Source organism: Podarcis melisellensis (assembly GCF_964234715.1).
Source record: "Podarcis melisellensis genome assembly, chromosome: 2".
NCBI lineage: Eukaryota > Metazoa > Chordata > Lepidosauria > Squamata > Lacertidae > Podarcis > Podarcis melisellensis.
The window spans coordinates 28,277,527-28,301,439 of record NC_138529.1 but is presented as its reverse complement, the minus strand read 5'-3'; the positions used below and the strand labels follow the sequence as shown (position 1 = coordinate 28,301,439).

The window sequence follows — 23,913 nt, the reverse complement described above, 5'->3', positions numbered from 1 at the left end:
GTTTACAAAAATACGTGCATTGTCTCTTTTTTCAAGCTGTGTTTTCTGCAGATCAGTTTGAGACATTAGTGTGGCATGCAGTACAGTGGTACCTCTGGTTACGAACTTAATTCGTTCCAGAGGTCTGTTCTTAAGCTGAAACCGTTCTTAACCTGAGGTACCACTTTAGCTAATGGGGCCTCCTGCTGTTCTCATCCTGGGGCAAAGTTCTTAACCCAAGGTACTACTTCTGGGTTAGTGGAGTCTGTAACCCGAAGTGTTTGTAATCCGAGGTACCACTGTATTAGGTTGGGAAGAAATGAAGGGGAAAGAGGGGGGTGCATGGGGTTGGGTGGCAATGCTTCTATTCTTCTACTTAGTGTATGGGTGGGGTTTTGTGTCAGGGGCTAGGAGTGCCTTTTTGGGTTGGCAAGACAGCTGCAGATGCTTCTGGATCAGGATAGCCTGACCACTTTTGTCCAGGTGCTGGTAACCTCCGGATTGGATTATCCCCATGCACTCTTATGCGGGGCTGCCCTTGAGGCTAACTCAGAAGCTGCAGCTGGTGCAAAATGTTGCAGCTCAACTGCTCACTGCAGCAGACTATTACCATCCTATTATGCTGCTGCTGAGAGAATTACACTGACTGAGAATTGGCTACCAGGCTAGGTTCAAGGTGATGGCATTGGTGTACAAAGTCCTACACAGCTTGGGACTAGGATACCTAAAATATCTCATCCTTTTTATACCCAACTGATCACGACACTCTGCAAGAGAGGGCATCCTGCAGATATCATTCTACCCAAAATTCAGTTCTGCACCGTGTCGCCATGTGGCCTTTAGTGTGGCAACACCAACCCTTTGGAACTCTCTTCCATTGCATATCAGACAGGCACCATTTCTGTTTTCTTTTTGGCATCTGCTAAAGATGTTCCTCTTTCAACAAGATCTCTAAAATGTTGTCCCAGTTGGTATCTGTCTTGGAATTGACTTGATTTTATGTATATGTTTTAAGCTGTTTTTATATTATTGTTTTCTTTTTACAAAATTATATATGCAGTTGTTTAAACTGCTTTAAAATATGTAACTGTAAATTGTTTCAGGTTGCCTCATGGGAAGCAATAATAATTTTAAAAACCATGTTTATATTGCTTTCCTCATTCTCCACCCAGTTCAGTTGCTTCATATAACACAAATTAAAATAGGCACTTAAACCAACATGCAATTTAAAATATTGTGCAAATTGGTCAAGCTAGTAGGCTTTTAACAAGTGTGGGATAAACATTTCCCCCCTCAAGAGATTAACTGTGCATCAGACTATTCATGCAATGCTTCCTAAACCATTGTAGTTTGCCTGCTTGTTGGAGATTACCAATTTTTATCTCTTTGTGGCCAACACTTGAGAAGGTATTTGAAAGGCATCTGAATTAAAATACAGCAGTTTCAGCACAGGGGCAGCTGAATACAGAATGCACAGATTGAAGAGAGAGGTGAAGCACTGCTTGACAGAGGGTAGGTATTACTAGCTTTCTGCATGCTCCATGTCTCAGAGACAATGTCAAGACACTCCGAGTCAGACTGTCTCCAGTGACACAGAACATGTTCAGACCTGTTAATGCTGTGCCATGATTTTGCACTGCTTTCCCTTTCCCTTCACCCTATGCAGTCATTGCATGTGCGTCAACATAGGAAGGTGCCTTTTACTGAGTCAGTCCATGCGCCCATCAAGCTCAATATTGTCTACACTGACAGGCAGTCATTCACCAGGATTTCAGACAGGGAGCATTCCCAGCCCTACCTGGAGATGTCGGAAATTGAACGTGGGACCTTCTGTATGCAGAGCAGGCTGCTTAACTATGGTCCTTCTTTCAAAGTGCTGAAGGAATTCTGTTCACATCTCTCCAGAAAGACTTTCAGCCTTTTCATTTTATTTTTGTAAGAAACTTGTGAACTACATTGCAGATCTATTTAAGGCTCACTCTGTTAATCCTAGCCATTCCTACTCAAGTAAGTCCTATTTAATTCATTTGAGCTTACCCCCAGGTAAGTGAAGTTAGGATTGCAGCTTTGGACCATATTTGAATGGGTGTCTTTTAAGAAGCCTTACATAAGAAATATGAAGGGTTGCATTCAACTACCCTGAACATTTCACCAGCACAAGGATATAATAATAAATAATATATTTTTATTTATACCCCACCCTTCCTGGTTCAGAAAACTGGGCTCAGGGCGGCTAACAACAAATGTAAAACACTTAATTGTAATACAACATAGAAGCAGTATAAAATACAGTATAAAAACATGAATAACAATAAAATTCAAAGTTCAAAAATCAATTTGGGGAAACTCCATCCAATAAGCATTAGATAGTCACCAGGGCTAGCTGGCTGAATTAGTCCTACTTGGGCCAGCAAGGAGGCCAGGGGAGAATTAGCTGTGGGGTCCCAGAGCGGGTAATCTTCATAAAAGGGAAGTGGGAGGGAAGAGAAGGGAAATAAAAGATCAGGCTGAATTCAAATTAAAGGCCAGGTGGAATAGCTCTATCTTACAGGCCCGGCGAAAGGAGGTTAAATCCTGTAGGTCCCTAGTCTCATGGGACAGAGCATTCCACCAGGTCGGAGCCATCACTGAAAAGGCCCTGACCCAATCTTTCTAAATTTATTTGGCAGGGTAAGAAACCAAGAGTAAGGTTTAAAGTATTGATGGAACCCAGAGAAAGGGGTGGGTTTGCAGTCCCAGACCTCAAGCTGTATTTTGAGGCTGCATGCATGACATGGCTGAAAGATTGGATGTTATTGACAGATACGGAAATCCTAGACCTGGAGGGCTGGGACAAAGTTTTTGGGTGGCATGGTTACCTGGGTCATGATAAAATAAAAGCACATAGAGGCTTCACTAATCATTTGGCGAGAAAGGCCCTATTCAAGGTTTGGGAAAGAAACAAAACAAAAGTAACAGCCAAAACTCCCTGGTGGCTATCGCCTATAGAATCATCAGCCATGCATAGAAATAATATGAAAGACAGTTGGCTAACAGATATAGGGAACTTGTAGAAGAGATAAATGATTGCCCGACAGGGAAGAAGTTCGAAGAATTAAAAGAGAGGGGGGTGAATTGGTTAGAATATTTCCAATTAAAAGCAATATTTGAGAAGGATTACACCCAAACTCTTAACGGAAGGCACTGGCACTAATTGGGCCTCCGCAAGAGAAGGGAGTTGGTCCCTCATCCCCATGCCATCCCGATTCAGCCAGAGGACCTCTATCTTCAAAGGATTTAGTTTCAATCAGCTCCCACAAAACCATCCAGCCACAGCCTCCAAGCATCTGGTCAGTGTGTCTGGTGCTGAGTCGGTGTGGCCATCCATCAGCGGATAGACCTGAGTGTCATCAGCATATTGGTGACAACCCAGCCCAAAGCTCTGGACATTCTGGGCAAGGGGGCACATAAAGATGTTAAAAAGCATCGGGGAGAGGATTGCGCCCTGCGGCACTCCACACACCAAGGAAAAAACGGAGGTACTCTTGATGCCTGTTGCGCAAGAAGCTGATGCGAGCACTGTCAGAGAGGAGGTTTTTTTCCTTCAATCTGGATGCCAACAGTTTGGCAGAGTCCTTTGACAAGCTGAGGTCGCGAACTAGATCATTCAACTCCTTTTGGGAAAATGGATGTAGAGCATCATCTTCAAGAACCACATGTCCTTCAACACTGGAGGCATCTTCGTCACTAATGTCAGGAAGTTCTCCGAAGATAGGCACTGAAATTTCATCACAATGAGCTACAGGACAACGTGCTGATTGAAGATCAGGATACTTCGTGGGGCGGCTGCCCCATTAACTTAGTTTTGATCCCCCAACTTTATGCTTTGCTGGACCAATATGGAAGATTTTGAGGTTTTATGACTTCAAACTGATCCCTTTTCGACATAATCACCCAGAACTATCGGACCTGAATACTTCTTGTCATTAAAATAATCATTTCCAATCAAAACAATTATTTGACAAGGCATTTTACCCCCACCAACTTCTTCTAAAAGGCTCCACACAAGCGTACATGTGAACAAAAACGTAAAAAAAGACATGTGGCCATAGCTCAAAAACTTGACCTGATTGAGCAAAACCAATGTGGTTTTTGGATTCAGCGCATCAGATTCATCCTAAATCAGCTGAAAAAATGCAAACAACAAATTTGTTGTTGACCAGTGTAATTCTTTTGTGAAGTGGTTAATTTGTCCTTAAGCACAATGTCCCATACTTGTGAAATCCAGGCTTTGAAAAGATTTGCATTTAAAGTTTTCCAGGGGTTTTTCCCGCAATCGCTAATCTAACTGCAATTAATAAATGGAGGATGAGGTATTTATTGGTTATTTTTTTAAAATGTGAGAAGTAAAATAAGAAAGTAGGGCTATATTGTTTGATTGTTTGAAAACTTTTTCCCTAAAGGGAATAATTTGGGAGCAAAACCACTACATATATACTAGAGAGCCAGGTAAATTGCATCCCTACCAGCAAAGGTTGGATGTGTTATGATTAATTCTATATAATATGGCTGGGCATATGTACCAGCATTTATAACTTTTTCTCAAGTTCTAATTGAGATGGATTCAAATCATAGTTTGTTCCAAATGTGTTCCCTGAGTTGTTCCTTTAATTCTTCTCCACAATCTTTTCCCCATTTAGTCTTAATGAAGTGAGGGGAAGGGGAGCCAAAATGTGAGGATTTTATATAGTTGGGAGATGATTGATTCCCTTTCCCGATGGGTGGGTTGAGATCAGCAGTTGCTCAAAACTGTTTAAGCTGCATAATGCTTGAGTCCTTATATTTGGGTGATTCAGAACATGTATAATCTGGTGTATCTCTAACCAGCCACAGGGTATATCTCCCAATACAAAATTTATTTCTGGAGCTGTAAGGGGCTTTCGATTAGCGTAGAAGTCCATACTGCCCTTTATGTGAGGATCACAGGGTGGTTTACAATATAGAAACACAAAATATATGACATACAGTGGTACCTCGGGTTAAGAACTTAATTCGTTCTGGAGGTCCGTTCTTAACTTGAATCTGTTCTTAACCTGAGGTACCACTTTAACTAATGGGGCATCCCGCTGCTGCCGTGCCGCCGCTGCACGATTTCTGTTCTCATCCTAAAGCAAAGTTCTTAACCCAAAGTACTGTTTCTGGGTTAGCGGAGTCTGTAACCTGAAGCGTATGTAACCTAAAGTGTATGTAACCCGAGGTACCACTGTACACCCACACACAGTTTAATTAGCCAAGGCCTGGGAGAAGACAAATGTTTTTGCCTGGCACTTAATGATATTATTGAATGTGTCGGGCGAGGCTTTCTGGGGAGAGCATTCCACAAGCAAGGAGCCACGGTAGAAAAATCACGCTTCTGTGTTGCTACTCACGGGAGCTCTTGTGGAAATGATAATCGCAGGGTCGGTACATATGGGAAGAGAATCAACCTCCATTAGTTTTGTTGGAACTTCCTGAAAAGACCATTCACTGCCACACAAACCTACTCAGCTCCTAAGATCATATTTGCAGGCTCTCTCCCCCCCCCCACTACTTTCTGAGGTTACGCAGGTGGTAAAGGGTATTTTCAATAGAGACACCCAATCTTTAGATTTTCTTCCCCAGAGAGAATCATCTGACTCCAGTCTTGTTATATTTCCATTACCTGTTTGAGATGGGTGATGCATGGATGATACCTTACTGACATGGGATTTTCAATAATGTTAATGTTCTAATGCAGTTTTCAAATTATTTGGTTTTAAATTGTTTGCTGATCTAGAAAGCCCTTTAGGGTAGAACTGCAGGGTATAAATACATTGGAAGCAAGTAAGTAAATACCAAACTAAGGTTTGTTGAAGGCCACCGCCTTCAAATACAATTTGCTACTCTGGTTCCACACACATTTTCATACAATCACTTACGTCAGACTTCTAATGTTGTCATGTTATCTTTCCTTAGGCAAGCTTGGGACCTCGCTGTGGATATCTGCCTTTCTCAGTTGCCCACCATTATAGAGGAAGGAACTGCATTCAGGGTGAGTTACTGAGTTTTCTCTTGAAACATACATGGGCCCTTCCATAGGAATCAGCTAGTGCTTCAAACCTCATATTCATTCTTGACTTCTTACACCCAAAGATGTTTCCCAGCAAATGCAAATAGTTCTAGTCAAAGTTATTGATTAATGGAGGATTGGAGCTGCTCAACATTTGAGGAGTCAATTCTGACTGCATAGCTAATACAGGGTCTAGTCCAATCATCTTTGTACATTGTTTCTTAAGAATTAGAAAACTGGCTATGCTTTCAAGGGAGGAATAGTTCCTACTTTTATAGTATAAAAGAACAAGACGTTACAGTCTGAAATTCTACATACAGAAGACAACAGAGGAGGGTAGGAAAGGCAGGGTTAATGAGAAGAAGTGTGTGGAATTATTTCGGTTCCATGTACTTAGGTTTAGTTACCGAAAGACATGGGAAATAGAGGGTTACAGTCCATAATGCCTAGTTACCGTAACTTTGTTTAATGTGACTTTCATCATAAGAGGCTAAATGCCTCTGCCACTACTGTTTTGGGCTGGATTCAGCTAACCTAGTACACTAGTAGAAGCCTGTGCAAGGACTTCCACTAGTGCAACAGGACTCCCCCCCCCAAAAAAAAAAATCTCCCTGCCCCCTGCAGACCCCCACAATGTTCCACAGATCTGCTCAAGAGAACCTCCAGTACAGCATTCAGGGCAGGAGAGGAGAGATTGTTCCATCTGACAAGCAGAAATACTTGTGCTGACATAATGATCAGTGTGACGTTGAATTCTACCCTTTCTTCCCCCACCTGCCACATTTTTTTGTTCTCCCAGTCCCAGAGCAGAATAAACACTTTCTCTTGCTTATGGTAGTTTTTCAGGGCTAGAAATGCACCTGAAGCCACAGTGGTTTGCAGAAATTTATGTTGTGATGATGCTCTTTCCCTACAAAGGAAAAACAAACAAACCAAGAACTAGACTTGCTAGCAGGTTGTCACATTTGGCTTCTTAGAGCTAACCAGCACTTAAAACAGGTAGATTAACTTGGGTACAGAGAAGATTGAATGGTATGTATGTTTTTTGGATATCTCTACCATATGTTTGTGGTGAGTGTACCATAAAACGTAGAGCATTATAGAATTGGTTGAAGAACTTGTTTTTCTTTACTGCTAACTCTGAGAGAGAAAAGGAGAGAAAGAATTGTGGATTCTTGTTATTGAACAGAATTGGCTTCCTGAAATAATGATGTATAATGATGCTATGTGCTCACAGAGGCCCATACTATTGTAACAAGTCTACACTGCCAAGATTTTACAATAGAACCTTTTATTTAAACTAGCACTCCTGAAACTTGCATGATTACAAATGCTGCATTGAAGAATTATATTTTGGGAAAACTGGAGCACCTAGCTTTGTTCTTTAGAATGATTTCATGCAAAGAAATTGTTCCTCTCTGTTTTGGCTTAGTGATTTTGAAGAGAAAAACTGTTATTTATCCCTTCAAGCATCAGATGCCTTAGGCTATTTCTTTACCATCTTATGGACAGAACCATTTAAATTATAGCTCTTTTATAGGCTCATTAGCTTACTTGGTCAAATACTCTGATAGATTCTGGGCTCAATTCCATTAAAGAAGCTTTAAATGGAAAACCTATGTTTTGTTTTCTCAAGTTGTGTTTGACCATATAACTAGTTGTTACCTAGAATACTATACTCAGATACTATACTCCTTTTTTCTGTCCTCACCATTTATCTCCACATTCATTCATGCAAAAAAATTTTGTTATACACATGCAAACACACACACACACACACACACACACACCCCTTTTTAAATGGAAACCAGCACTGGGAAGTGTGATTTGCAATGGAGAAGCTACTGTGGGAGAAATGTTTAATGCTTTGTCAGCTAGCATTTTGCACCTTTAATTTTCCCCCTAAGCTACTTCTGCCACATAGATTTCTAGAGGTTTCCAAACTTTTCAAGTTGGTGACACACTTTTTGGACATGCATCATTTCATGACACAGTAATTCAGCTTTGCATCATTTTGTGACACAGCAACTCCGTTTTACTAGTAAACTGGAGGTTAAACTAAACCTTTCCAGCCCCAGGAGGAGCGTGGGGAGCATTCACACTGCAGCTGACACACTAAAGTATTGCAGCACATAGTTTGGAAAGTTCTGCCCTAGGGGCAGAAACACGATTTCAAGGCCAGGGGAGCAATTCTGAGCAGAGAAATGGTTAAAGCACCTACCTTGCTGCTTCTCCACTCTAATGGGTTTCTCCCAAAGCTGTCTTTTCATAACAAAGTGGATATTGAGATTTATAAACCTGCATTTGCAAAGCTTGCATGTAATGTTTAGTTTGTCATACCCTCTAAAAAAAAATTGTAAGTGACCAAAGTAAGCTATCCCATTTCAGACAGACTGGTGTCTTAAAATGCCATTGTGCCCCAATTACGTATAAAGAGGGAGGGGGTCTGTTTTAAAAGCAAAAGGGCCACATAGTGAAGAGAGCATATAGTCCAGGCTTCCTCAAACCCAGCCCTCCCCCCGATGTTTTTGAGACTACAATTCCCATCATCCCTGACCACTGGTCCCACTAGCTAGGGATCATCTGGAGGGCCGAGTTTGAGGAAACCTGCTATAGTCACTCCTCCTCAGCTCTTTTCTCTGAGCCCAGTTCCGCTATTAGAACTTGACTGAAGAGTGCCATAAGGGGACTCATTATAGAGAAGTAGGCTATTAGTCCACCATGCTTGGTGTCACCCTAAACTGTGGTTGCTATTTAGATCTTGCCAGTTTCCAAATGCTGAAATAACATATTATGCAAATTCTTTAATTGAATACTTTAGCGAAACTGAATTGGCCCCAAACTCACACAATTGTTATAGCTAGATATTCAATTCACAAAAATTTATCTCACATACAGTGGTACCTGGGGTTAAGAACTTAATTCATTCTGGAGGTCCGTTCTTAACCTGAAACTGTTCTTAACCTGAAGGTACCACTTTAGCTAATGGGGCCTCCCGCTGCCGCCGCGCCACCACTGCACGATTTTAGTTCTCATTCTGAAGCAAATTTCTTAACCCGAGGTACTATTTCTGGGTACTATTTCTGGGTTAGTAGAGTCTGTAACCTGAAGCATCTGTAACCTGAAGCATGTGTAACCCGAGGTACCACTGTATTCAATCCTTTCACATGGCACTACCCACCTCAGAATTTATGTGGAGACTTGCTTATTTGGAATTATTTCCCAGTCAACATTTCTCTCTATGTGATGTTGGTATGTACACCTTTCCACACAGAGGGAGATTTTAGTATGAGGCTCTAAACAAGTATTTTTTCACATGCAGTCTGAAGTGGTATAGCTGTATTTCAGAGCTCTACAACATAAGCACCTGCAAATACACTCTCATCACTTCTTTCTTCTTGTCAGATGGACTGTTGTGGTTGATCTTTAGATAATTGAGCAGTGGGCATATTCATGTCAAGAGGAAGGTGCATTTGTCACCAGGCAAGCATCATGAGAAGAACTTTCCCCTCCCATCTGATGAGATGGCAGTTTGCCAATGTTTGTCTGTGGCTATCTTTGGTGGGTAGGAATGCGTAATTTATTGAGTCATTTGACCACGCTATATCTATATTACTGTTGACACAGCAAGAAATGTATTTGAGAGAGAAATGTCAATAATGGTTGGCATCACCTGCAGAATGCTGTAATATGTAAGACCCGAGGCCTTTGTCTATTGGGTCGGGAATAATAACGAAGGTAGTATAATAAGGGAAATCATTCCGTTGTTTAGGAGAGTGGGTGACTCAGTCTTAGCAGCAGGCCAGGAAGACTGTCAGAGCTGTGAATGTGTCTGATAGTATAAAGGTAGGTGTGAAGAAGGCCCATAGAAATAGATTACTATAGAACAAAGGACTCTATGAATGCTGAAGGGGTGAAAATGATTTCTCAGTCTGTTTCAGTTTCTAGAACTCTGAGGTGGGCAGCCACCTACAGGCAAGGCAGTGATGTATGTGTGATAAGCTCCATCTTGGTGGCTATTGCAATACTGAGCTTTTTGGACAAATGTATCTAGATATATTACACTGACTGGATGAGAGCCCAATAGAAATTTATTGGAGTGGAAAAAAATCGCAGTCAAGTTCTCTCGCAATGACAGCAACCATCTACGGCCATAAAAATGAATTATTCCTATACAAATGATTAAAGTCTTGAAGCTAATGACCAGAGGGAAAAACTAATGTGTAACCTACTGGAGAGTGTTTTGACATTTCTTAAAGATTCCTCAATACAACCTGTACTTGGCACATAATATTCCTGCCTTTTGTGGCTGAAAGGGAGTAGCACTCTGGTTACAGGAATAAAACGTGTTCTCTCCCTCACAATCTTTAAAAACAGCTGTGGATCTTTGTCTGTTTGTTCGAATGTGTTTGTTGGGCATCATTTATTTAACATAGCTTTGGAAAAGCTGCTTCTGGATTTGTCAGTAGCAAGTGTTTTAATGTGACTTGGCTTGCCTAATTGTGTGACAAACAAGTATGACTCAGAATATTACTAGGCCTTTAAAGTAAGGGCATTCAGCTTTAGTTTGCTTGAGTTGTTGGCATCCATCTGTCTCAGGAGACAATGGAGGAGTGTGCCTTTGGGGTCGAAGTCAAACCATTGGAGAGAATATTGGATAATTTAAATAAATGAAATTGCTCAGAAAATGAACATTTTATAATAAATTAGTGTATCCAAATGCATATAAACAGACAGTAAGTGTGAGGGCTCGCTTCCTTCCTCCTCTTGCATGCCTGACATCAGAGGAAACATTCTGGTTTGTTAAATAATAGTTTTAATATTAAGAGGCACACAGCACAGGCAGTTGGTGACTGTGCCATGTGCCAGCCCCTCCTCCAACTTGGGAATCGTGATTGTCATATCAGCCAGCCTCAGGTCTGCGGCTGCTGTTGTTGAATGCCAGGTTGGTGTGAGCATCATCGGAAACTGTAATTTAACAAATCAAGTTTCCACTTAAGTCGGGCATGCAAGAGGAGTAGGAGGAGGAGATAAGATTGGGGAAAGGAGTGTTTGAGCTTGTTCAGTCACAATGCAACAAACTGTGATTTGTTACAGCAGCTGTGTAATGTCTGAACGAGAAGTATGTCCTTCCGAAGCTTTTGTAGTGTGGCATCTGCATTGCTTATATTTCAAAAATTACTCTTTTGGCTAATCTGGAATAAGTACTGCCTCTTACTTTTCTAGTTTTTATTGTCTGTTCTTGAACATTGCTTTCATCAGGGACCCTTTGTGTCTAGTTCTTTAGCCACTACAGAATAATGTTGCACAATTGCTAAATAATCTCTGTGGTTAAGAAACAAACCACCAGATTTGAACCCCCCCCCCACACACTTTGCATAAGGATTTATATTTTTCTCTTTACTTCTCTTTTGAAGGACTGGTGGACATTTAAAAGTAAACAAACAGCTCAACACTGGATTGCATTTTTAATCCATTTTTGCCAACTCCTATTTGTTTCCTGTTTGTCTACATAGACTAGGAAAGAAGTTCATCTTTCCATTAAATCCTTGCCTTTGCTGGCCTCTAGCTGTTAGTCAGCTTTGGCGTTACAGCTGCATCCTAAAACTCTGTGTATTGTAAAATTGAGGGGTTTAGTTTTCTATTACATTGCTTTTACACACAGTGAATTGAACATGACTGAGCATTCTAGATCCTAACCCCCATTTCCTAATCAACATTTTGCTCTCCAATCTATCAGGAATTATTGTGCAGCAGACTAAGTTAGCTTCTGCCAGCCAGCGGTAATCCTATAAGAAATTGTGGTTTAATGGAGGCTCAAGCGTTAGCCACGAGGGGGGGAGAGAATTTAAGTATTATTAAGGTTAGTCATTCGGTTTTGTAACTGGGCTGGCAGACGTCAGAGTCAGTATCTCAGATGTCAAATGTTCTCACACAGGATTTCTTAAACATTGTCATAGCAAGTCTTCCAAGGTCAAAGAACAGTTTCAACCTCCATGAAAATACCTAGGGAAAAATAATAGGCGGAGCTAATTCAAATTATAGGGAAAGAGTGGGGTACATTAAGGGGGGAAGCAGGGAGCATGGGATGCTTTGAAATGCTCAACATATAGAAGCAAAGAGACAGGAAACAGCTCCTTCAAATTCTGATGAATTGTCCCACACTGGAACATAAAATTGGGCCCTACAGTTTCTTATGAAGTGTGATGGTAAATGTAGACAGTTACTCCTTTGCTGTTCACATTCTAGTCCTCAAAACAAACTACTTATGGGACTGTAGACCAGCACAAAGGAAAAAATAAAATAGAAGTCCCTGCTTCCCAAAAAGTATCATAAACAGACAACTAATGGGGTGGAAGCTGCTCTCTGGAACTGGGAGGCTGCCTTGTAAGGAAGGACATGGTACATAACCCTGAAGACTGGGCTCCAGCAAATTTAAACATACCACTACATCTCTAATATATTTGATTGATGTGATGACACGGGTAATTATGCAAACTCACGATACAAATTCCAGCAACTGGTAATCAATGAAGTGTTTCTTTCTTTGCTTCTAGAAGCTGGCAGGCTGGGCAGCTGGGAGACAGAGCTATGCTTGATTTCTTTTGGAATCCAAGGCTGCGGCTATGGGAGAAGCAAGACCCTTTGGGGTCTTAATGCTGTGAACCCCTCTGTCATAGGCTTAAGTTGTATATATGGGTAAATAAACCATATATAATAATAATTAATAATAATAATTTATTATTTGTACCCCGCCCATCTGGCTGTGTTTCCCCAGCCACTCTGGGCGGCTTCCAAGAAAGATTTAAAATACATTAAATACATATCAGAAAGACACCACTGTCCCTCATTCTGAAGGAAACACAAACCCTGAATAAGTGCCTGGAACCCCTGGAATCTTGCACTGCTGTACCCAGTAGCTTCTTTCAGGTGAGGAATTTTCAATAGCACAAGCATATCTGCTTGCAAGACAGAACTGTCTCTCCCCCCCCCCCCCATCCTGTCCGGGGAATTCTCCCAACCCTCCTGAGAGGATTTGGGAGAGATGTGAGGGGACGGAAAGCCCTGTTGGACTAGTGGGAACAGCTGTGCTGGCTTTCACTAGCATACCAGGTTAGCTGACTCGGCCCTTAAAAACAGTTCAGGGATTCTGTGGAGGCTGCTTCTGAGAAGAAAGCTGAGGAGAAAGTGGGAAAGCCAAGACAATTACTTCCTACTATTTAACAGTATCAACTGTTTCAGCAACTTTTTCAGTAGCTCTTAAATATGTATTTTGAGAAACTATAAGTATGGGTGTAAGTTCACAAAGGCTAGGGCAATGACAGCTGGCTTAGGATCAGCTGGAAATTGCAACTGAAAACTGCTAGCCCGTGGGTAGGCAAGCTAAGGCCCAGGGGCCAGATCCGGCCTAATCGCCTTCTCATTCCGGCTTGCGGACGGTCTGGGAATCAGGATGTTTTTACATGAGTAGAATGTGCCCTGTTATTTAAAATGCATCTCTGGGTTATTTGTGGGGCATAGGAATTCGTTCATTCCCCCCCCCAAAAAAATATATATAGTCCGGCCCCCCACAAGGTCTGAGGGACAGTGGATCGGCCCCCTGCTGAAAAAAATTGCTGACTCCTATTGCTAGCTCATTACTGAGAGAAAATGTAGCTTCTCTCTCTCTCTCTCTCTCTCTCTCTCTCTCTCTCTCTCTCTCTCTCTCTCTACCCACGTGTGAGAACAGGAGTGAGAGTCTGTGTTTTCCACAGAAGCTTATGCCATAATAAATGTATTAGTTTTTAAGTTTCCACTGAACTGTTGTTTTGAGAATGTAGGGTGATCATCTGCTTTTCCCAGCCCAAGCTTAGTGTGCTACTCCTTGAGGAGTTAAGCACTTCCAAAATCAAGAGTTCTCAGCTGGCCTATGTGTTATGATCACTACGTGAAATACATTTGGAAAATGTGTAGTGTGGTTCCCCATCAGAACCATGGTGATGTAGTGTTTAGAGTATTGAATTTGGGCTCGGGAGACCGGGGGGGGGGGTGTCAAATCCTCACTCGGTCGTGAAGCTCAGTGGGTGACCTTGGGCTGGTCACAGCCTCTCAGCCTAACTTCATGGGATTGTTGTGAAGATAAAATGGGGAGGGGGAGAGCTCTCACAAGCTCCTTGGAGGAAAAGTGGGATACAAGTACTGTATTGGCCCGAATATAAGCCGCACCTGAATATAAGCTGCACCTTTAAAATTCAAGGGGGGAAAAGAAAAAAAGACAATACCTGAATATAAGCTGCTCCCTTAAAATTCCGCAGGAGCTCACACCCGTTCCGTGTTACCATATGTATGTTTCAGCAGCAATACCCGTAAAAGCCAGTTTTTGTAAGGTCACAAATTTAAGCCCCACTTTAACTTTTCGTGGTCAGAATTTGGGGGGAAAGTGAGGTTTATATTCAGGCCAATGCAGTAAATAAAACAAAACTTGCCCCTTGGTGTGAAGAGTTTTTGAATAACTGCCAAGGAAGTCTTCTGGTTGTATATAAACTTTTATCTTCTTGTGTCAGGAACAATCTAGATGACTAGGCACTCTACATGTGATGGTGTCACGTGGAGCAAATTTTACACTGAAGCTGCGGTGGCCTAAGCAAATAGGCCTGCCCTAATTCTCTAATAAACAGCTTGTATCCTTTTGCTGCTTGGTTGTCCTCCCCGTAAGCAGTTCTGCATTTAAAAAGCACAACTGCTTTTTAACTTAGTTTGTAGATATTTTATTCAGGGAGGACATACCCTACGTTTTGTGATGTCCTGCTTTGCAGAAATGTGATTAACTTTGAGATCTTGTTACTTATTCAAGTCTTGTGCATATTAATCTCAGTTCTCCCCAAGACCTCATAGAGAAATATAGTTGTACAACAATTCATTGCTGTCAGTGATTCAAGCAGATAAATCTCTCTGATTCTGCAAATGAAAAAGCAGATTAATTAGGCATTCATCAGCATTATCAGGGCTCCATGCTGGTTTTCCCAATTTAAAAAATTATGCTTCCATGGCATTTGGCATAGTGAGGCACCTCTTACTTTACAAAGCATCCTTGGAGACACACACACACACAAATTCTATGAAGAGACCCATTCCTTTTGAGGAGTAGTGCTGTTTCTGGCTCTAAAAATCTAGGTGCGGTGGATGGCAACTGTAATGTGACATTCTTCTCAGCACTTCCTACCTGCATAGTAGAGAACACCATGCAGTAAGGGGGCAGGGATTGCTGTTTGGCAGGGGTGGGGAACCTAATCCAGACCTCCCCTTGTGGTCCACCAGGCCATTTTGGACAGACCATGCCCACTTGCTCTACACCCAACATAATACATGATACCAGGTGAAGGGCAGGTAAAGGTGGAACTTGACTGAAAGGGATTTTGCATAGAGTGTTTTGCCACCCCTGTGCTTGGTGCTTGGGATGAACTGAGCACAGGGTTTGCAAAGCCTTTGTGCAATACTTTCAAGGTGTGTTTGCACTGAGTTTGCATTATTGGGGGGAGCTATGGCAAACGGACCTGAAATATACTGCGTGTTATTTATTGAAAGAAAACCACATGAAAATGATCCACAGATGGTAGTTAACTCCAAGTAGACTAGTGAAAATGTTTAAAGCTAAGACAGGCAAATGCTGGAAGTGTGCAAAGAGGTAGAAGGATGTGGCGGTCATGTAAAGTAATCAAAGAATTCTGGGAAATGGTTTATAAAGAACTAAAAAAAAGTTTAAGAGAACATTTCCCAAGAAACCAGAAGCTTTTCTTCTGAGAAAAATAACAATAAAAGTCCCCCCACCACCACCAAAAAAAAAGATAAGGCAGTCAGAATTTTGCTTGTAGCGCCAACCAAGGAGGAATGGCACTTTGAGTTATTGGAATATTCGGAGTTAGCAGGTCTGACTAGTAAGATAAGAGAACAAGACGATCAAGAATACAAAAAAGAATTGGAAAATGTTTGTAAAGTATTTTTAAAATCAGTATAAACAAGTGAACAGATTAGTAGGACTTGAATAAATTCGGCAGTACAAGAGAAAGTAGGAGATAATAAATAAGAAGAATAGAACTTGGTAACTTAGAGTATGCGGAAGAGTGGGAAAAGAAAAGATACAAGAGAAGGAGAGGAAAGGAAGTCTTCAGGTGTTTTGTGTTGTGTCCTTGGTTTGTCGTGGCTTTGTTTTCATTTTCCCCATTTTATTCTTTACTTTTTTTTTAAACTCTATGTAAAAACGCAAATAAAAATTACCGTATTTTCAAAGTGTGTTTGGGAAGGTTGCACAAGGGACATTGGCAAGTGCCAAACTCCTGGTGTCATTATGATGTCAGTTGACATATCGATTGTCCCACCCAGCTGTCAAAGTTGGCCCACATGAGTTTGGGGAGATAAGTATTTGGTCTGGCCCATCAGGCCAAAAAGATTCCTCACCCCTGTTTTGAGGGATATCCAAATTGGACCCGAGAGTGGCCTGCATAGCTTTGTGTGCTCCATCCAGATTGTAATAGTATAAACAGTACACATTTTATCAAATAAGAATAAATAAAATTTCAATTGAATGTTAGTATTAACCATAGGCCTCCACATAAATAAATTAAATCAAGGTTTGCATGTGCAAAAAGAGGTAGGAGGTAGGCGAATGAGGCCCCAGAAAGGTCTTAAGATCTCTTTAAGTTCTATATAGTTCTAGTAAGACATATCTTACAACCTAGTTTTGTACTTATATCTATATATTGTTAAGGGTAGCAAAAATGGAAGATAACCAGTAGATTTCTTAGACATTTATATCACTGAAATGGAATATAGGCATTTTGTGAATATCTTTTTCTTTTTTTAAAAAAAAAAAAGGAGAGATGAGTTTTGCTTGTGCGTGGTTTTTTTTTTTTACACCATCTTACAGAATTTAAAACTGCATGTATGAATTGTGAATGTCTTTGCCGAGACAGAAAAACATTTTTCATTGTTGCTGAATCATTTTCACCTTGGACTCAGTAAATGCGGCTCCATTGCACAGAATATATGAAAGCATAGCCATGAAAAAGAAATGAATTTGTGCCCTGTCAAAGTTAGAAGTGGAAAATGTGCACAGCGGATTAACCATTCAAAACTTATATGTATGAGCTTTCTCCCATTTTCCTCCCATTTTTTTTAGTAGACGAATGATTTCGAGTAGTTGGTTCACAGCAGGCTGTAAAATCAGCGTGGAGCAAACTTTTGCTAATGTTATGCTGAGGTTTTTTAAAAAAATGTTTCCCCCACTGCTTTGTACTTCATAAACAAGGAAACCTGGAGTTCCTGCATAGTTTTGTTGGCATACAGTTTTCATGATAGTTTATAATGACCCACTGCCCATTGTTTCCCCAACAGCACAGCCCGTTCTTTGCTGAGCAGCTAACAGCGTTTCAGGTATGGCTAACGATGGGAGTAGAAAACCGCAATCCACCAGAACAGCTTCCCATTGTGCTGCAGGTGAGTTGGCAAGCAATAAGACTGCTAGCTTCACTGAGGCTGCTGCAGCAGCAGCATGTGGACAACCAGCCAGCTGCAAATTTGCTCAGTATGTGTGTATTTGCGTGCATGCCTTTCCCTGACTGCTTTGCTCTCTGCCAGATGGTGTTTGGGTAAATAAATTATGTGGACTGCGTTGGAGACTAATTGGAGCTGATTGTTTGCTGGGCCTTTGCTGAAAAAGACACATTGCACACAAGCATAGTCCCACTACCCCACCCCCTAAGTGCTCCCCAGGTGAGCATAAATTGAGGTTGCAGGCCATTAGTCAGTGCTACGGAATTTAACTCCTTCACCTGTTTTCTTTCGGTGCATCAGCAAGGCACTTGCACAAAACAGCTAGTCATGTCACCCTCTCTTTCCCACCCACAATTTTCTGGCTACCAGTGACCAGCGCTTTTTTTCTGGGGGGGACGCAGGGGGACGCATACCCCTAAACATTTTATGAATCTAACGGGAGAAGAAACTAAAATTTTGTTAGTTTATTCTCTAGAACAGTGAATCATCAGTGTGTGAAGCAGTGTGGAATGTGTGCGGGTAATGCATGTTCTTTGTACTTTTGTCCATTTACTGTATTTATTTCCCCTGCTTTGAACTATAAAATGGTGATTTTCTTGAGTCAAAATGAGAGTACCCCTAAACATTTTTAAAGAAAAGAAGCACTGCTAGTGACAACAGGGACTTATCTTTCCAACAGGCTTTTGGGAACCGACCGCTTTTAATGAAAGGGCTGGTGCCATGCTGTTTTTATTGTAATTATTTGCATGGTTTTAGCAGATAGAATTAAAACACTCCCCTCCCTCCTCTCTCTCTCTCTCTCTCTCTCTCTCTCTCTCTCTCTCTCTCTCTCTCTCTATATATATATATATATATATATATATCTCAAGGTTTAAATGTTTTTAATGGTTCTTATTTTTATCTTTAAATTGCCTTGAGTCCTGTCAGGGGAACAGGAGGAATAATAATAATAATAATAATAATAATAATAATAATAATAATAATAATATGTTGTGAGAAATGTGCATTGTCTTGCATTAAATGGATGACTCTTGTAAGCTATACAATTTTAGAAGAAGAGTGAGGGGACTGACTGACAAATCCCTAGATTCCATATCAAATGCATAAATGACTGTTTAGTCCAGAGTCGGGGACCAAATGTCAATTGGCAAGTGTGTGAAAAAATAGCTGTTTTCTGCTCAGCTTGCCCTATATTGTGGTGCTGGTGTTGGTTTGTCTTCCTCTTTTTCTCTCTCTCTTTCATTTCATTGCTGTTTGTAGTCAAGAAGGAGAGTTGTACAAAATAAGTAAATGTAATAGGTAATTATCATGTAAAAGAAATAACTGCTTAACCAAAATTTAGAAGTCGTTGAATTCTGACATTAAAAATGCCCCAGCAAGTGTTACCCTTTGCATTTAATATCTGCAAAATGGCATAGCCAGAGATTAATTCACATTTGCTCACTTTCCTGTGCTGAAAAAATAGCACCCTTCCATTATTATTAGAAGACAGTGTGAGGGAAGGGGGTGGTGTTGCTCTTGAAGCCTGTAATTTAATAATAGTCTTGAGCTGGAATTTTGCAGATATAAGTGACTTAGTTTCTCAAGGTAAAAAACAGAATGTAAGATCATCCAGGCCTATTGAGACAATAAAGCAAAAAATAGATGTTCCAGCATTTTGGTGGAATATAGAATCTAGTAGTTACTCAGTTCTGCCTTGAGTGCTAACCGCAATGCACAAGTTTCCTGGGAGGCACAGAATAAAAAACAACAAATATATATCACCATTGTACTATCCCATACCTTTGAGAACTATACATTGATGCTTGAGAACTGTTCAGTTTTCTAATAATCTGCACAGGCAATGCTGATTGCAACCAAAGACTGAATCGTTATTTCCTGCAGTTATTTGAGGACACTTGGTCATATTTTGTTTTCATTTACTTGAAGTTAGCCAGTCATAGACTCTTCCTGCTTAGAGAAATGGGACTATCCAAGGGCGTCCATTTTCCTCTCTTATAATAGGAAAGGACTCTCATTCCCGCTTAGATCCAGAATCTTGCATCATGGCTGGCAGTATCATCAATCTTTGTGAATCTGACTCTTCATTTTGTAGAGCCTCTGAAGCCTGGGAGATCATTCTTGGAAAGGGGTGATAGATGGGCAGTTTATCTCTGACAAAGCCATGGAGACAGGGAGATTTCTTATCCAGCATCAAATCTGTTGAGAGACTTGACATCAGAGGGATGCTACGATCATTAATTTTGCAACAATATTAAGATACCCACTTGCTTCCTATTGCTTCTTAGGGAGAAGTGACTAAGCCAGTGGAAAAGTCAGCACAGAGGGGAAGATTCATTAGGGCCACCAAGTTTACATTGTTTCATTAGATTTGAATCATGATGCAATTTAATTAAATTTGGCAAAGCATGTAGATGTTTTAGCCCCATGAATGTGCCCACTTGCATAGTGCATCTGAACTTAAGTAACTGATCTAGAAGAGAGAGACTTCACTCCCACATTTCTCTCGCTTCTTACTCTTTTGCATTATATTTTCCTTGAAATGGTTGTGATATTCACAGGAGGACGATTCTTTTGTAAATGGCCTTTTATTGACTTTTTAACAATGCAGTTCCTATAGAATTTCTGATCTGTTGGGAAAGACTTGGCGGAAAGGGATTACCCATGTAGAGAAGGGTGGGAGGGAGAGACAGCAATTTCATAGTGTAAGGAAGTTGCCCACTTTGGTACTGTATATGCTTCAACCGTTGATGGTTAAATCTTGATGAGGCATTTGCTTTCCGAACTGTATCCAGTGCAGCTCAGTAGGATTAGTAGTTGCCTTGTGGATGCAATGCCTAATTGCAGATGCAGAGGAAGGTTTTGTTTTATCTACTGCTGCCTTTTAATAATGGCATCGGCTGCTGTTTGACTTGTGCTATCCTGCAATTTTAATTTAAAACCACCTTGAATGTATTCATTCCTGCTTTGGGTAGGAAGTCTGATATTTGCATATACATGGAATTTATTTTTTTAAAAAAAGAAATCTCAGATCCCCTGCCTTTTCTGTATATTTGCCTCTCTGGTTTTGCAAACAGTATTTTTCTTTTCTTATCAGACAGGGATCAGAGTTTGCTAGGTCTCAGTTGAAAAGTTCACTGTTGTTTAGTATCAAACAAAGAATAGTTTTGTTTTCCATATATCTGCAATATTAAGAATCAGAATATTAAAACATAATTTTTCAAAGACAAGTTTCTGTGCCCATTTCTAGCAATATGCAGCTTGTGAGGGAGTATTGCTTTTATTATTAATTGCATTGTCTGCTTTATGGTAGCCAACCATGTCTTGACAAGTGCTGAATGTATCTTGATGGTGAAAATCATTGCCCCACGGCCAATGTAACCACCCAGTTCAAGTATTTACGGTACTTTCAGCCTTGTTACTCTTGCTGCTTGACCCATTTTTTACTCATGTGCTCCTAGAAGGCTAAAAACACAAGAGACTAAGGTGGCTTTCTTATATGACGCCTTGCAAATTTAAAATAAAAAATTTTTTAGATCTCACTAGTGTGCCACACACACTCAGTATGTATGCTCTTTTGGAATCCCTTTCAAAGGCGCACCTTAGATTTTCTCTGTGTTAGAAATTGTCAAATAAGATCTTATCAAAATTACTGAACAACTTTTCCAATACATGTAAAATATCTTGAGTGTAGAGCTTTCCTCCTGCTGAATTATCTCCCTCATCTCCAAACTACCTAGTTATATTTGCTGTCTTTGCTTATTATTCTCCTGCCTGCTATATTCTTGATCCTCTCCAAACTGGTTTTTACACGTTCTGCTGAACAAAAAGTGTTAATACAGAAATTTCCAGTGCCCTTTGCATGGCCAAGTTGTGTTTGTCTAACTTCATTCCTCCTTTTCATTATCTCCAGGATTATAATTTCCTTTTTGTATCTACTGTATTGCTTAAGCTATTGTTCATGTTCTGTTTATCTCCTGCTGGACTACAATAATCTCCCCTTTGCAAGTCTTTCCTAATGCCTTATCCACTCCTTCTAGTCAGTTCAGAACACTATCTAGAAGTCTGGAGCCAGATGCTGTTCACATGAGAGTTCTTTAAGAAATCAAATGTAAAATTGCTTAAAAGCCAGTGTTCTTACCATTGGAAAGGAAGATGCTGAATATAACACTCCTTTTCAAAATGTCTTGGGTATATCCAACTAACCTCTGTCTCAGGTAAATTGGGAAAAAGTTTTATAAAAGGCAGAGTTATTTAGCCTATAGGATAAGTCCTGCTGAGAGCTAAGTACTGGTTTGCAAAGGGAAATCTTGTTTTTCAACACATACAGAGAGGGACAATCCAGAATATATTTGTGTTCTTGGATTTTCCAAAAGCGTGACAAAGTCTCTCACCAAAAGCTTCTAAAGGTTATGGGATAAGAGACCAGCTTCTCTTATAGACTCGTTAAAAAATAGGAGGCAGAGAGCTACAACAGATAGACTATTTTTACAGTGGAGGAAAGTAAACAGTACAGGTCACTTAATTGCAAGTGAGGTGTGTAGTGTGGTAGCCAGTTTGCAGATAAGATCAATTTATTTCGGACAGTGAAATGTTAAGCAAATTGACAATAACCCAACTGGGGTTAAACTGGGTGACTGAAATGAGTATTTGGCCCCTGTCATGATTCCCTCTCATGTCTCTGGTTCAGATCAGCACTTGAGGATGAGGACTAGGATATGGGAGGGAGGAATGGAACTATGCAGCACCACTTGATGAACACCCTCCCTGTCCTAGATGCTCCTTGACCTGTTGAGGCAGGAGACTCCACCCTCTCCTGCACCACTGTACCCCAGAACCAGAAGGGGATTGAAAAGGGATGAGTAGAGGAAGTTGCAGTCTCTAAATGTGTGCACGCATCCCATGGGAGGAAGGTACATGAACTGGGGAAGGGGGAGGAGTCCCCTGTTGCTGCAACTGCTCCATAGAGCACAAACCTGAGAATAGCTGCCTAGTTGCTAGATTAGTGTGCAAAGCTATCCAGACCTGCAGAAACGACTGTGTTATCTTTGACAATAAAGAGTTAACTGTCTTCTATTTGCATTCCTATGACTGGGAAGCACCCTTAACAGATAGCTCTTTTATGCTATAGTAACTGTCTCTATGTAGGGGCTATGTGAGTAAGGTCGGGAAAGGGTACCCACAATAACTGTAGCATTCAGAAGATTACAGTCTACACCTACAGATTTTATCATTCAAAGGTATTGATGATCCACTAAGACAATGAAGGGTAAATGTTGATAATATTTCTGTGCATCTGACAAGCACTTCAAATAGGTAAACTCTCCCCAAAAAGTCATTTGACTATTATTGTGGTATACCCATTTCTTAGAATTTTGTGTTACGGTTTAGCATCTGTTATATGGGTGCTAAGTTCCTCAAAGTGATTTAAACATCAGCAGTAAAAAACATATAAACCAATTTCATTTGTAAAAACAATTACAATTTTATATCTCCGCTTAAAAGACTTGTTGAAATTCCATTGCAGCCTAATGTCCTAAAACGCAGACAACCAGTAAGGATTGTTGACTATAAATCCAGTCATTTTTAGCCAAAGCCATGCAGCATGCTATTGAAATATATTGGTAAATGATTACTTTATTCTTTAATGCCATGTTAATATATAATCTTTTATTTGGGAGCCTTCATACTTTAGAGGTCTGTAGATCTACCAGCTCATTAACATAGCTGGATGTGGTTTTAATGAGTCTGTATTAAATTACTAATGTGCAGCCTCCTCCTGCTCCTTTTCTCTCCACTCTGACCTCTTAGCATCTATTTGCCAAGGAAAACAAAGACTGATTACTGCTTCCAATTCCTTTTGAATAGCTTCTTGCTGTTCATTATATATTGGACTGGAGATGCAATTTTCAGTTTAATCTCTCTGGTCTCCCCTCCCCAGCTTCTCTCTCTCTCTCACACACACATCACCACAGATTCAACCTTTTCCTTAGCTTCATCTAGAAAGTCATCCCCTGCAAAAATAGCAAAGTGCTGCCCTAGCAGGAGCAAAGAACTGGAGAAGCAGGCAGCAACTGGCAACACTTGTCCTGCCCGATGCACACAGTTTAAAAAAAACCCCACAATGTAGATTAACTGTTCTGTAGCTTACATGGCCATGATCCCAAGGTTTTGAGGCTCCAACACACTGCAGTAGCACAAGAGCACAAATATAGTCTGCTGAGTGCACTCCCTGCCTGCCCTTATGAGTTCCTCTGGAATGTCCATCAGACACCTGCTCCGCCTAATCATGGCTGTAGGGCTGTAGGGAGGAAGTTGACCAACAAATGGGATAGGCG

General features: G+C 40.7%; 1 protein-coding gene across 2 annotated transcripts in view; it reads left to right on the top strand.

Annotated features, from left to right (window-relative positions):
• RPTOR (regulatory associated protein of MTOR complex 1) overlaps window positions 1-23,913 on the top strand; it is a 302,464-nt gene that overhangs the window by 184,396 nt on the left and 94,155 nt on the right. For both annotated transcript variants that reach the window (XM_081899559.1, XM_081899558.1), the window contains exons 10-11: window positions 5,953-6,028; window positions 17,417-17,518. In XM_081899559.1, the coding sequence (XP_081755685.1) occupies window positions 5,953-6,028; window positions 17,417-17,518 (178 nt within the window). The remainder of the gene's footprint in view (window positions 1-5,952; window positions 6,029-17,416; window positions 17,519-23,913) is intronic.